General features: G+C 40.9%; 2 protein-coding genes across 4 annotated transcripts in view; one reads left to right on the top strand and one right to left on the bottom strand.

The window, feature by feature from the left end:
• Positions 1-5,812, top strand: part of dok7b (docking protein 7b) — a 22,553-nt gene extending 16,741 nt beyond the window's left edge. For 2 of the 3 annotated variants that reach the window (XM_029511331.1, XM_029511322.1), the window contains exons 9-13: positions 2,393-2,464; positions 2,658-2,706; positions 3,280-3,429; positions 3,590-3,787; positions 4,612-5,812. In XM_029511331.1, the coding sequence (XP_029367191.1) occupies positions 2,393-2,464; positions 2,658-2,706; positions 3,280-3,429; positions 3,590-3,787; positions 4,612-4,748 (606 nt within the window). In that variant the 3' untranslated portion in view covers positions 4,749-5,812. Of the gene's footprint in view, positions 1-2,392; positions 2,465-2,657; positions 2,707-3,279; positions 3,430-3,589; positions 3,805-4,611 lie in introns of all 3 variants that reach the window. The other variant, XM_029511340.1, reaches the window with a different exon arrangement.
• lrpap1 (low density lipoprotein receptor-related protein associated protein 1) lies at positions 5,742-15,103 on the bottom strand. Its single transcript, XM_029511349.1, has 8 exons — positions 14,836-15,103; positions 13,844-13,988; positions 11,654-11,784; positions 10,523-10,643; positions 8,888-9,043; positions 8,015-8,097; positions 7,356-7,532; positions 5,742-6,504 (listed from the first exon to the last, which is right to left on the bottom strand). The coding sequence occupies exons 1-8, from the start codon at positions 14,995-14,997 to the stop codon at positions 6,436-6,438; spliced, it is 1,044 nt and encodes a 347-aa protein (XP_029367209.1). The 5' UTR covers positions 14,998-15,103; the 3' UTR covers positions 5,742-6,435.

The following is a 15,103-nucleotide window of genomic DNA, read 5'->3' as shown; positions in this document are numbered from 1 at the left end:
GCTATTGATGCACCAGCAGTTCCAGCAACAATTATCTGCCCTCTACATATACACACGGCTACTTGCTGTTCAGCATAAAGAGACACTTGGGTTGCTGCCTTTGTAATTGTGATTTAGTCAGTGCTTTAAAGTTGCATGTGGAGGTCGATAACGCTGTAAAATGCTGAGCTGGACTCATCACACTAGCTGAAAAACAGCCATATGATAATTTCCCTATAAAACATGCTGTTTTGTGATTCAACCTCAGCGCCACCAGCAACATAAATCATTATTGTGTGATATAGTGCTTTGGGAAAAAGCCTTTTTGAACCCACAGTGCACTGCACAGTGTGACACTGGGCACGGCTGAAACACTTCTTTGCATTTCTCTCAGTAGTTTAGACTGTATGGACAAGACCGGCTGAGGTTTTCTGTAACACACACCACTGAAATGTCATTCACAAAAGTTATTTGACTGGTAGAATGACTGCCATGACTGACAGGTCACAACTGTGAAAATAGTGGTAAAACAGCTCAGAGACATTAATAACATATCAGAATACATTCAACTTCACTAATTGTTTTGTTTTGTCTAGTCTGAAAATATGCTGTATTTTCAAATCAGAATTTATGGAAAAATCTGATCAGGCAGAATAACTGAAACAGTTTGTAGGTAGTGAAGTGATGGTAGCTAGGAGAAAGCAAAATGAAACAATAAAGCTAAGTACAAATTATGAATCAGCAGCTTATATTAAAAAAAAAAAAAAAAAAAAAGCACAGTGAGCAACCAACATTTTGACTAATGGTAAGAAAAGTCTGTAATATTAACATTAACAACCTGGTTTGCATAATGTGCTTAGAATATATCATAGATTTATTATACAATATAAATGTGTACATATAATTATAATGAAACCATGACAGGCTAACAGTAGTTCTAAATATGACTTGTATAAGCAATTATTGTTGTATTTTATCATAGGACATAATTAGCTGCATATTTTGCCCATTCTAAACAGAAAAAGTAGAGAAACACTATTGTTGGTCTGTTTTGATTTGCCTTCTTAATTTAGGGACAGTTGAAACTTGCAGCCATGACATCATTGTGTTTGCTTCACATGCCGACAGTAACATACTTCCCAAGTGTCTCAGAAGTCCTCAAAAAAAAAAAAAAAAGATTCAAATTGATGTAGTTTGATTGATTCATTCAAAATGTCAGTAAGAAAAAGTTACAGCTCATGAAAACAATTTGAAGATGTGCAGTATGAATGCCATCCATTTAGCATGTATGTGATTGGAGGGAGGAGGCTTGCTGTGTCTTTGTGCAGCCGTCCCCAGGCCCCCCTGCTGTGGTGGCTGTCTTCCTGCAATCACGCCTCCTCTGTCTCCTCCATGTGATCAGTTTCGTCTCCGTCCCAGTGACTTTGGATGTCTTTGGTTTGAAACCCGCAGAGGACGGAAACACGGTGAGATAAGATTCAAACGCCAGGGAGGAGTGACGTAAAATCAAAGGCAGTTTTTTTTTCTCACTGCGAGGTGTCAAAGCCACCTGCTGAGCCAGAGAACCACAACTATAGGAAAACAACAACTGTATTAAAAGCAAAAGTAGATGTGGGTTTCCGTCAAAAAACAGAAGTTTTTCCTTCCCTTTGATAGTTTTAGCCTGAAACCTCAAAAGCTCTGAGGAGACTTCTCCACATTGGGTCCAATTAATTTTCTGATGGCTCGTTAAAGTGCTTCCCCTTGTAGCCGGCAGAGTATCATCAGAGAAAGAGAGGGACCAGCATGATGTGATTTCTAACAACGTGTGTGTCTGTTCTGGCATGAAGGAGAGCGAAGGAGGACAGCAAAAGGGTTAGGGTAGTGATGAAACCGACAGAAACCATCTGAGATGAGACTCGGAGTCAAACACAAATGACTTTTCTTTATTCATAATTCCTCAACTCTCAAGTGTCAGCAGTTCAATTTGGCAAAAGCAAAGAGACATACCTTTCATGTCAGGTTATGAGGCAATGCCTGATTTCAGGTTTGTATTATTTCTGTTGAAACAAACCGTGTGACAGATCACATTCCTGAAGCTCAAAGCTGCTGTGAGCAGAAGAGAATGGTAAATTGTGACGCCATGTCGGCGATTTCTCATGTTTGAGCCATCCAGCCCTTTGTCTCCTGTTTGCCACCTCTAAAAATGTCAACTCTGTCCTCTCAGCTCTACATCACCCTCTTATTTTACTGCCCGCCCTCGCCAACAGCCCATCCTTCTCATCAGTCCTTCTTCAATAAGCCTGTCTGTCCACAGCTGCTGAAAAACGTCTTCATCAGGCTGAAAATTTGCAGTTTTCCTTTTTAGTCTGTAACGATGCTGAACGTAGCAGTGACCCTGTCTCAGCGGTACCTGTCTTGTTTCTCACAACAGTCCGGTCCTGGTTTGGACAACTACATTACACCAGAGCAGTGGCGGTCAGCGAGGGACAGATGTTTGACTCAGGTGAGTTCATTTCAGTGTCTAAAACAACAACAACAAGGTGGCACTTGGAATAGTCCTACGAGAAGAGCTGAATTCACCAGAAACTATTCATAAACAAGCTTATTTCTTAAAGCTGATAAGAGAAGAGAGGGACAAAGATCATGAATGGTTCAGAGTAAAATGTTTGAAATAATTCATTTGAATTGTTTTCTAGGTTGTCAACTCACCCCCATCAGGCCTTTCACCCTCTCCAGATACACAAGGTGTGTGTGTGTCAGTTCAACACTGTGCTTGTGTCTTCATTAAAAAGTACATGAATATTTCCATTGTACTACTCAAGACTTTAGAATCTTCTGGTTATTTTAACATTAAAATATCATGTACAGTGTAAAATGTGAGGCAATAAATGCTAAAAAAAAAAATAAATCAGTTCCATCTCAGTCTTCATGTATAAGTATCTCTATTCTGCTGCATCATGACCTGACAACTATATTTTTGAGTTTTCAAAGTGAAATTTAGCTGATAGTGGAGTGAAATGATCAGGTTTTGGTTTTATTTAAAACCCATTTTCAGGTTTTTACTCTATTGTGCCACAGTCAGGCAGACTTGGCCGTGAAAGCAACAGCCTACATGATTTAATCCTGTATAAATGTAGCTGTGGTTTCCTGTTGATGGATTTGAAGTAAAGCGAGATGCTTCTGTGTCTCTCTGCTCTTTACGTCCTGTAGTTTGACTTTTAGTGAAACTTGTAATGAAGATCTTTCCTGTACTCCAGAGTTTTACACACCACTGTCTCACTGTTACTTGGCCTTCCTGTGTGACTGTGTGCACCTCAGATCCTCCTCTGTGTGTCAGAGAGGAACACGGCAGAGCTGATGTTGCTAATAAGTTGGCAGGTCTGAAGAAGTCATTGACCTCCCTGCCTCCGTCTGCCCCCCCACCTCCGCCAGTCACACTGAGCACGGGTAGACCAGCGCCAGCCGGTGGTAAGAGAATAATTCATCGTAATTCCTGGTTAATTAATTGTCATGAGTAATGTTCTTCGGTTAGGTTTCTTACAGGGCAGCTCCCTGGTGACTCATTGTTCTGGCCCTGGATCATCAGTGCTGCCACTTTAAAAGCTCTGCTTTTGGATTTTTGCTCCAGGTATGTTCCAGCCTGCTCATGAAACTGCTCCGTCTGCCTTCCTGGACAATGGGCGACAGAGTGACAGGACTATTAATTATGTCAACATCCCCATTAGCTCCCTACCAGCTCGACCTAAAAGAGAGCTCCTGTACACGGAGCTGGACCTGCAGGATCCCAGCTCAGCTCCGGTCTCCAAACCACACAGTGCTGTCAGAGGTAACTCTGCAGACCCAGTAAGAGCACTGAGCCTTAAACAGCCAATTTAGATGCATTTCTCTTTGTTCAGTTATTCAGCTTTTACATTGCATGTCCAGCACTTATTGGCTTCATGCGTTAATATCTTCCAGAGCAGTAAGTTAGGTAGCAGTGATTGAAACACTGTATTCATTGATTGACGGGTATTAAACAGAAGGGCAGCTGATGGACACATCTGTGATATAGAAAAAAACTGATGTCTGTTTAATTTGGCTCAGACTTCTCTGTGGCTTCTTCATGAATCTGTTATCTATTCTGTTAGTGTGTCAACCCATTCTTACCAAACCGTTTTCCAAATTGTTGAACGTCCTGCCTGCAACTGTTTCTGTCAGCTTTGAAAATGAAAATGTTCGTCTTTGCAGCCGCAGGATCTACACAGACAGACACTTTAGTCATGACGGAGAGGAATTAGATTTTTATTGGTACTTACGGGCGTTACTTATGGGGCATAATCACATTTCTGGATGGTGAAAATGGAACAATTATACAGTGACAAAGTATTTACACAATTTACTGTATTCATATTCTCAAGTATGACTTTGCAAAATTAAAGATAAAATTTTAATTCAAAGTAATTTAATGGCTTTTAAATCACAGATGACATGAATGCTTTACAGCTATATCAACATCAGTTAGCAAAACGGTGTAAGGCAGAGCTACTCAAGGGTCAAAACTGGACATGGCATATATGTATATATTTTTATTTCCCCTATATGTGATAATGATAATTTAAAGACTACGTTCATGTTCTTATCTCCCCTTTTGCCGCTGATTCTCCAACAAAGAGGAGAGTTCAGTCAGCTACGCCCACCTCGACATCGCTGCCATGGAAACGGCTCACAGAGTGGGGATGGAGCACGTTCAGGGCAGGGAGGACAGACTGACTCAGCTGGAGAACAGGCGGCAGGGGCCACTGAACTGACTCCGCTACGCCCAAGTCCATGACACTTTAGACTCGTTTTCACTACAGATTCTCTTCATCTCTCTGAATAAGGTAAAATGCTCAAGTGCAGTTGATCATTACACTTAACACACACTGAGTTGTGCAAGAGTACAGAAATTCCTGCAAACAATCCATTCCACTGAAAAGAAGAAAACAGAAAATGTCTGGGAAGTCTCTGATGCAGCTGCCGTCATGGATGTGTTTTGTTTATACGTTGTATGTTCTGATACATTTTAGATTAAAGTAGTGTTTCTCTTGCTAAGAAAAGTTGCTGGCTGCATGGCACTTAAGTACACCAAGCGAATTTTAACACTGACGTTACAAATTACAGAGGCAGAGAAAATTATTTTGGAACATAAATATTGGTTGTGTTTGTTGCCTCTCACTGAGAGTTTCCAATTGCTTTTGTTTATTTATCACAGACTTGGTGCATAGTAAGATCACATAATGAGATAAAGCCCTTTTCATCATACTGTCACCTTACAATCAACTGCTACAGTACGAGTCCCATCTTTCTTGGCAATCATTCCACATAAGAGCATAAAAAGCATTCGACTGAAATAAGCAGATTACATTAATCCACGCCCATGTGACATGACTGAGTAATCAGCCAGCCAGTAACATTATTCACCACACCGATCAATGTCTCTGCTTCTGGTCTGTGAGCAGTCAAGAACTGATGAGTGGAGGAGCACGCTATGTTCCAGTTTCTCACTCTCCTCCTGATATCATCAGAAGAAATTGTTCAATATATGACAGTAATACGTCTTTACGGTGGCAGTTCTCCCCCCGTCTGAGCATTAAGAGACAACATAAGGATAAGAAATTTTCACCAAGAAAGGGACTTCTCTGTCCACAGGATGTGTAAATAGTCGCTGCTTTTATTTATGCCAAGATAATATGAACAATATGAAAGTCTATTTTTAAAATCTCATGTTTGTATGTTGTATCGTAACTGAATATTAAAGTTTGCTGTTACATTTTAATCTTTCTTGCTCTCAGTGCTTCTTACCTGAACCTACAAAGTGTTTTTTTTTTTTTTTTTTAAATATAGATCTGACTGAAAAAGTGGTAACATTACAATACTTCAGGGTCTCTGCAGTAGTAACAGACTGCACGACGTGGCTAATAACAGAAGGGTGTGGAAAACTTGTCTGGACATCAACGTGCCAAGATTGTGACATGATGTGTACTGTGGGTTGGCTACAGGACCTGAAACATCACCGTTCAGCAGTTTAGCTACATCATCTGGTCAAGGCTGACTCAACTGACTAACTCTGCTGCTGCTTCCTTCAACAACTTGGAGTAAAGCAACATTTCACTCCACAACCAGACATTTTTCCCACACCTTCCTGTTATCAGTACCAGATTAGCATGTAAACTATTCAACTTTTTTTCCCCTGTACCTTTAGTGATAACCTAAGCAGGTCGTTCTCATTATAGATCCTTCTGATTATCGATAAGAAATCTCTGTACTAACAACGAACACTTCCTTCATTCAGAAATTTGTAAAATCAATAACTATAAAAGTAGAAAATTTTCCATTGAAAAAAAAAAAAAAAAAAAAGACTCTTTATACAGTAGATGAACGGGAATGAGGGCATGTGGTGTGCTGTTGACGGAGCAAATTTTTTCCATCAATCTTCACTGATATGGTCCAAACCTCTTACAGCTCATTGTGCTCGAGTCCTTGACGGGAGATCTTGTTGGACAAATCCTGCAGATGTTTCTTCATCTGAAATCAAGAGAGAATCAGTGTCAACACTGTCTCGCCATTTTATTCACCTTTGACTCTTTTTAGCAACTCATTCACACAGATGCAGCCTTTAATTGAAGGTGAGGTCCTGTTCATGTATTTCTGTTTAATATAGCCTGTTGCAGATGAGAAAGTTACTCTCACTCAGTGGTCTGCTCCTCCAGTGAGAGGCTGCTCCCGGACAACTGGGTGAAGGATTGTTTCCTGGAGCTGTATGTGTACACAACCAGCACTGCACGACCTTTAACTGTATTTAATATTTTGCCTTGTGGTCTTCTGTTCTACCTCTGCACTGCTACAACAGGGGAAGTTGCCCCTGTGGGACAAATTTGAAAGGAAAGATTTGAAATTGTGCTTGAAATCTCATTAGAATATAAATATATCTTGAAAGCCTTTATTGGCATTGCAGAAAATATACAATGGTATTTGAATTATTATTATTCAAGTTGAGACAAAGGATACGGAGAATACTGCGCTTAAAATTATAATAAATATTTAAGAAATGTGCTTTGCTGGGTAAGTGAGTATTTCTAGTGAATATATAACGATGCTTATGATTATGTAGAGTTCTGTTCTGATTGTTCTTTGGTTTTATTTGTGGTCTCATACTTTAAAAGTAAAGTGTTTCCTTGCAGAGTTCATCTAAAAAAGTCTTCATTTATAACCCCACGAAAAGAGACTACTTGACAGGAACAATATAATGTGTGGTTTAACCTTTGACCCATTTCACCATAGCAGCGTTTCGTTCTTTCCCCATTTTGTGAGCAACCAGACAACAGTTGTGCGGCGTTCAGTGGCAGAGTGTGTAATACTCTGTTAGCCCTCCTTACCTTGTAACCCATCTCCCTGGTCTTTTCAGCGAGAGTGTTGTACTTTTCCTGGTTCCTCTTGATGTGCTCTTTGTCTCCTAAAGCCTCCACGTGTTGCAGCTTCTGGTGGGAGAGCTCCAGCTGCTCCTGGTAATGGCTGTGCTTCTCTACCTTGGTCTCAAAGTGATGCAGCTCCTCCTAAACAATCAAGGAAAGATGGGCAGCAAACACTCAGGTTTACACATTCAGTTCTACTATTATATGCACAGCTGCACAGGGGAGCAGATATGCATCTCAACAGAAAGAGCACTAACTGAACATCAGCCTGTGAGGCATCTGATGTCCAAAGATTTTAAATGAAATTGAGCTCTTCCCTGTATTCATCCACTCATGGGACAAAGTATGAAAGCAGCAAAAGTAGAGTGGAATACTTAGCATTTTAAACAAGTAATGCATAAAATGCATTGATAATAAGATGCACCCTCTGCTTCATGACACACCATACACAAGTAGTACTTAGCTACCAAGGACACTACAAAAGTTAATACTCTTAACAAAAAGAGGACTTGATTAAAAAGTTTCCACAAGTTCAATGGTGGCGGTCAGATAAAGCAAAAAGTAATTTTTAAACCTGAGCGCAGAAGTGTCCAAAAAGCTGTCATAAGAGATTTAAGAGCTACCTTAAGAGAGTCCAGCTCATCTGTGCTGAGATTGGCTCTTTTGGCAGCCTCCCACAGTTCAATTACACGGGGTTCCCGAAACTCTACAGGAGGAACAGACAGAGGAAGATGAAGAGATAAACACTCCTAGGAGACAGTGTGGAGTTCAACAGAGGAGCAATCACAGTGGATGTTTATAAGATTCATTCCCTACAACAAGCCGCACAGGTTGCACAATCACTTTGTATAAACACACAATATGAATGAGAGGATAACTGGGATTCACATCTGGGCTTCAATTGCTGGCACTGCAAAAGTACTACAAAACTGCACAGACGAAGAAAACAGCGGGAGATTAAGACCATTTTGGCAAAGAGGAAACAGGGCGAGGGAAAAGTGGTTGGGAAACAACCTGGAGGCGATCAAATAGAGAAAAAGTAAAAGGAGTTAGTAGGAATCAGCAGAAAGAACATCACCTTCATCGACACCCCCTGACAGACTCCCTCTGAAACCTGCACAACTGAGATTTCTCATACCTCAAAAACATGCAGCATACTCGTGCAAAAGCAGCAGAATAACAGATGTAAGAGGCGAAAAACAACAAGAAAAGTCATGGAGACAGTAAGGAATGTTTTCCCCAAGTTAAACAGCACAAAGACAAGCTGCGGAACACACTCTAGATTTTTTTTGTTTTTCCTATCTCGCTTCTTAGTGATTTCATTTGAAACTAAAAGTGCAAAAACTTGTCTAATTAGCGTACCTTGATACAGCATGGTGTGTTATTATGACAACAAATCCCAGTGACTGCACTGATAAGTGTGGGGTCAGTCTGAGATGCACAGGAGACAAACAAGTTGGGTTTGTATGGGTGAGTTTGTGTGTTGTCTCCCTCACCACTATCTTCAGTGAAACCCTCGTGGCTGAGCTTACGGAGGCGGTCAAAACCCTGATTGAGGTCTCTCATTTTCTGCTTCAGATCCGTGTGCTTCTGGTGCAGCACGTGCTCTTTGGCTTCGCCCTCCAGTGGCGAGATCACATTCTTGTGGATTTCTGTAGAGAGAGAGAGAGACAGAGGGGAAGGGAGAGGTAAGGTTTCCTGTCAAGAGCCGACGGGGTTGGGTGGATGGCTGGAGAAGAGAAGAGAAGAGAAGAGTGAAAGAAATTCCTGCAGTAAAAGAAAGAAAAGCAGAAGAGAGTGGAAATGAGGGCTGAGGAACCTCAACAGTCAGAGGATGGAGGTGGAGGTGCTGGTGCTGCTGAGACAAACGGAGACTCCGCTCCAGGCAACATGTCATTGGCTCAATATTTAAATGCATCAGACAAGCAGAAAATTACCCCAGGCTTGTTGGGCAGTAATGCAGCACCACATAATGCTAAGGGGAAAGTCCAGACAAGAAACAGCTGCAGACTGTCAGTCAAGTCCCAAAAAGACATGCCAGTGAGTTCTACTTAAACCTCACAGCTTGATGTGATGTGACATGCTTTGATCAGTGGGTGGGAACACGTGAGGACTCATACATGTAACCTAAGAGCATAACCATTCAGCCAGATGAACACATAGAACCTTTCTGATGTCTATGTGTTTTTTATTTACATGTGCTTTGGAAACTGGCCCAAAAGCTGGATAGCATGATGCTCTAAATTTTACAACAATTTGATTTGTCTTGAAGGGTGAAACCTGGCATCAGAACCATCCCGATGTCTGCATACAAGAAAGCAAAAAGAGCTGAGTGGACAGAAAAAGCAAAGTGGAAACAGCTTACATGCATGAAAAGGCTTGGGACAGAATCATACTAATGTAATATATATATATAAAACTAATGCAGCTTAATGCAGTCTGCTTAGAGTGCCAACAACAGTCCTCGGCTGTCACAGGCTGAGGCTGTTTCTGAGGTTTTGAGGTTTTTGGACTGGCACAGTTGGTAAAGATGCTGTACCAACATTAGCGCACTATGTGAGGCTTTGTGGGTGTGAGTGTGTGCTCCTGCTGTGTCCTATGTGTGATCTTCCCTGCCGTGGCTCAGTGAGTTATTTTGCTATCCTGTTTGTCGTCTGCTCAGGTTTTGGGACTTTGGTTATTATCTTCCCTCCTCTCTCCAAGCAGCAGGTCTGTTACAGAGTGGGGGGATTGTTCTTTCACTCTGACTGTTCAGACCACGCTTGGAGCAAGAGAGGGTCACAGCAATGTCTTTGCTGTGTGCTTTGTTATTTTATATTCGTCTCATAAATACACAAAATTTTGTGAGATGGCAATCTGCAAGAGGAAGAAAGAAAAAGGGAAAGTTTGTCATAATGGCTCTGGTGGTCGAGTAGTTAGAGTGCATGCCACATCAACGCAGCATCCTGGCTTGGAATCTGGCTTGGGATCTTTTCAGTATGTCTCTCTCCTTGTTTCCCGTCAGCTTCTTTGCAAAATAAAAATAATAACTACAATAAAGGCATACAAAGCCTCAAAAAATATAATTAAAAATATTTGGTAAAAATAATTATTTTCTTACAGTGATGGGGGAGACATAAAGCACAGCTCACCCTCAGTTCTGCTGACAGTGTCCATGAGGATATTATATTCGTGGATCTTGTCTTTGTGGTGCTGGAACTCCCTCTTAAGGCTCAGCAACTCCTCACTGGAGAATTTCCCTGAGCTCTTCGCCTGGTGGAGGTAGAGTCATCAAAGACAGAAGGAGTCAGTTTCAGACATAGTGGGGCAAAAAATGTGTCTGGGTGGAGAAGGATGGTGCCATAAAATAGAATGACACGTGCCTTTGAAAATCTGCCATAACAAGAATTTACAGGATGTAAAGAACGAAACAGAATAGAAAATCGTCATATACACAAATTGTGGTGAACAATTTGGACCCCCACTCTGTACAAAATGGAAATTCTAATAGATGATTGTTTGTGTTTACAACACAAACTGAGCTCTGAAAAAAGCTGTCATGATAGAACTTTTTCAGCTCCAGTCCATCAGCCGCTGCCAGGATGTAAATTGGGTGATGTAGGTAATTATCAATGTTGAAGTAAAACTTTTTCCATCAGATGATTGGCTATGTGGAGCAACAAAGATGTGATTCTGTATCTGTATGATTGCATTCAGACACAGCAGATTAATGGTGAGAACCTCAACAACCATTTCATTAACATTTTTTTGAGCTGATTTGAAATTGGGCAGCATAAGAAGGTTGCGGGTTTGGTTCCCAGGCTTGGGGCCTTTCTCTAGCTGTGTGGGTTTTCTCCAACGTTCCAAAGACATTACGTTTAGAGTTTGGTGCCTCTAAATTGTCCGTAGGTCTGAGTGTGAATGGTTGTTGGTCTCTTGTGTGTCGCTCTGTGATGGACTGGTGACCTGTCCAGAGTGACCCCGCCCTCGCCCAGTGTGAGCTGGGATTAGCCCCAGCACCCCAGCGCCCGGAAACGGATAAGCAGTTGAAGATGAATGAATTATTTGAAATTCATGCACACTACCAGTCAAAAGTTTGGACACACTTTCTCATTCAAATGAGTAGGAAAGTGTGTCCAAACCTTCAAACAAAAAGTTAAACAAAAGTGTAAACATTGTGGTAGACTTTCATTCCCCAGCATCAACGAATCAATGCTTTATGTTCAACGTATATGCTGTTAATTTACTTCCTCCCTCCGTTTGCACACAATTTCAACATGTACCTTGTTCCACAGCTTGTCCAGCCTGGGATCATCAAATATATCTCCCTCTTTGATGTCGTGGTCCTTCAAAGAGTTGTTCTCCAGAGTTCGTGTGTCTCTTTTCCCATCCATCCCGTACTTGGCCAGGATCACTACGTAGCAGAGAACACTTTTTATTGTTAGCATCAAAAATGATGCTGGCATAAGAAGAAACTGTTTAATTCTTCAGAGGATCTTCAGTTATACATATATACATCATTTTACATATATAAGGCCCACATAGTTCACATCAGAAATTACCCAGTGGTGCACAACACTTGGCAGCAACTCATTCATTCCAAAGTTATCAAATTTTTTGAAGGTGACGAAAAATTGAAAAACATCCCTCAAGAATCAGTTCCTCACAATGACCAAACATGTTTTAGATTTGCGCAAACTGATGAGTGTTCCTCCAAACAAACCTCACTTTTTTACCTTGACATAGGCAACACACAGCAGGTAATACAAATTCTCCTTGTCATGCTGCTTCTAACGTCAAGAGATTTAAAAGTGAAATTCAGGAGGAGAACATTTTTCATTTACCTTCCCACTCACTCTTTTAACAGAAAGCCTAAATCAACCTGAGCCTCATATCTGCATATACAGGGAGATGAAAGATGAAACAATTGCCACCAAAAGGGACATCACATTTTTTGGACAGACGACTGATGCACAGTATATCTAGTCTAGTACTTTCTCCAAAATGTTGGACTTTGCTCTGAAGAGACTCTGTCCTCATTCTCTGCAGCAGCTGATTCAGCATCATCTCAGTATCATATTAACACATGAAGTGTCACTTATTAACTCTATGTGTGCCTTTTTGAGAGTGTTCCAATGCAGGGCTCTTGCTCAAAATCCTCATAAACAGGCAGCAAGAAGCTGATGACAATCTCTGAAATACTGCCAGGGTTGTTACAGTTTACATTTTATGGTTTCAGCTTAGGCTTCTTGTCTTGACACAAGTCAAATAGTGCATTCCTAACACAACCACTTTACAACAAGCAAGATGTCCTGGCCTTGCAAAGTGAGAGAGCCAGTGAGAAGTGTTCTGAAAAGGCAAAAACCATCAAACAGAAAAATTGTTTTTGAATTCAATTAGAATGTCTCAAGGAGAGTGCCGAGATGCATGGGGGAGAAGGTGACTTGATATATATTTAGCTTACAAAGGGGCAGGAAATGAATCTTCTCCTCTGGAGCTGGAAGGTTACTCCACCACTGGGGAATTATAAGGAGTCCATTGGCTGTTGTAAACAGACTGGTGTATGTGATTGGCTGTTTGCCTGCAGTTGTTGAGTGGAGATCCCTACACACACTCAAACACCTCCAGCTCCGGGGTGTAATCATGATTTGATTAAGGATTTGATTGTCTCAGTACGCCTGCTGTAACCTTTTGCCATCTGAGGAAAGTGCAGGTACAGAAGCTGTGCCTGAACTGTTAACACATCCACTGCATAGCAGGTGTGCACCTGTGTTTAGTGGATATAATTTAGCATCAGAAATGATATATTCACAGAATGCGCCTGTGTGAAGGTGAGTCTCAATAAAAAAGGAAAGTTCTTCAGATGAAGCCGGTCGACATGACATTTTATCAAGAAATTATTCAAAGAATATATTGAATTTTAAATTGATGCTTGATACTGTAAATCCCACCATTTCCTGTTAATCTATCTAGACTGTGTGGTACAGATTTAATAAAATGCAATGAATCATGGGATCTTTAAATCTTCTCATGACCACAAAGCTCATATTAAAAGGAATAAAAAGAGTCTTTATGAGTATCTCCTGTATTTCATATATCCTCAGAGGGCTGAATTTATATGCACACACATCATGAAATCTGCATGAATATGGCCACAGCTGCAGACCTCATTTAAAATGGAGATGAAAAGAATCTTCAGCAACAGTCTAACCTTCACAGAGATATGACATTATTCCACGGACTATGAACATTTGTTCTTTTATCAGCCATATGGCCACATTTAATACATAAGCTATAATGTTCAGGACAATGCATTCCTTGGTGGCGATGATGCTGATTATTTGTTAAAATCCTTTTGGTGACATTGCCAAGACCAGCGATTGAATATTCATCTCAGAGTGACTGGAAAGTGAATTTAGATCGTAGTAATGAGGCCAATTCTTGACTGCAGTCACCATCAGAGAGTGTCTTACCATTGAAGTTACGCCGGAGCTGTGCCTCTTTCTCCCCATTTTCATCCAGTCCCTCCACCTTCATCTTTTTCCACTGTAGCTCATCTTTTTCCTGAATCTTTAGGTCACTGTGCAGCTCAGCCTGTCGCACTGGAGACAACTCCATCTGCCAAAACCAGAACAAGAGACAACATAACGCCAGTAAGACCGACAGAGAAGTGAAAATAAATCTAAATAAATGTGAGGTGATATATGTGTATATATGGGCTGCTTAGTTAAAATTTCAGATTATAAAACTTTTTTTTCAGACACAGATGGAAACATGATATAAAGTTTGAATGCTTAGTTCTAACCACTATTTAACTTATCATTTCAAGAACACAGTCTGCACTACTCTGAAAACAGGTCTGGGGTCATATAAAAGAAAAAGTCTTGAATTAACACAGGAAGATATCGGAAGTAGAATTTCTCCCAATTTGGATGACAGAAGTAAAACCTTACTTCATCCTTTCTTATTTCAGGTTAGGAAGTCCTATATACTCCAACAGTCAGTTATCAATTTGTAAATCTGTTAGTTAGAAGCCAAAGCTACTTTTCTCCTCCTATTGCAGTATCTTGTAACCCATTAATGGTCTCCTTGTACAAACATGGAAACCAAAGAAGCTCCCCAACGAAAATGTTGGCAGCATTCTGGGAGGGAAAAACAAAAGTCAGGCAGACTTGACCATAAGGTGTGCTGAATGTACCTTCAATAAAAGTCACTTTTGGAACAGATATGGACTTTTTCCTTTCCTTTATTTATCAGTTACCATTGTATCAGGTCATGTTCCTATTAGGGCCGCACAATGAATTAGAACACAAGAAAGTGAAAATCAAATGCTAATTTACAACTTTATGTAAAATTAAAAATATAAAATTATTACATAACATTAAAATTCCAACTGTCCAGTATGTCCTGTGTGATCTGCCACCTGAGCTCCTGCTCATTCATGAGAAGTCTGCTGAATACGTACCCGTTTAGCTTTCTCCCACACCTGGTTGAGCTTGGCTATCCTGAACTCCGCCGTCGGTCCGTCGCCGCCGTCGGCCTTGGCCTCGTTCATCTCCCGGGAGTATTTCCCGGCCATGACATTCGCAACGAGACACAAAGCAACGGCGACACAACGCAGCCTCATTTCGACAATGGAGTTATACAACCAACGGCAGAGAAAGAGGTCGGAAGACACCAGTTATTTAAGTAAACAGCCGAACAACGCTGCAGATGTTGTCTATTATTGTGAC

This window comes from Echeneis naucrates, chromosome 1, assembly GCF_900963305.1.
Source record: "Echeneis naucrates chromosome 1, fEcheNa1.1, whole genome shotgun sequence".
NCBI classification, from domain to species: domain Eukaryota; kingdom Metazoa; phylum Chordata; class Actinopteri; order Carangiformes; family Echeneidae; genus Echeneis; species Echeneis naucrates.
Note: the sequence above shows the minus strand (reverse complement) of the source record. Positions and strands in the feature narration are given on the sequence as shown.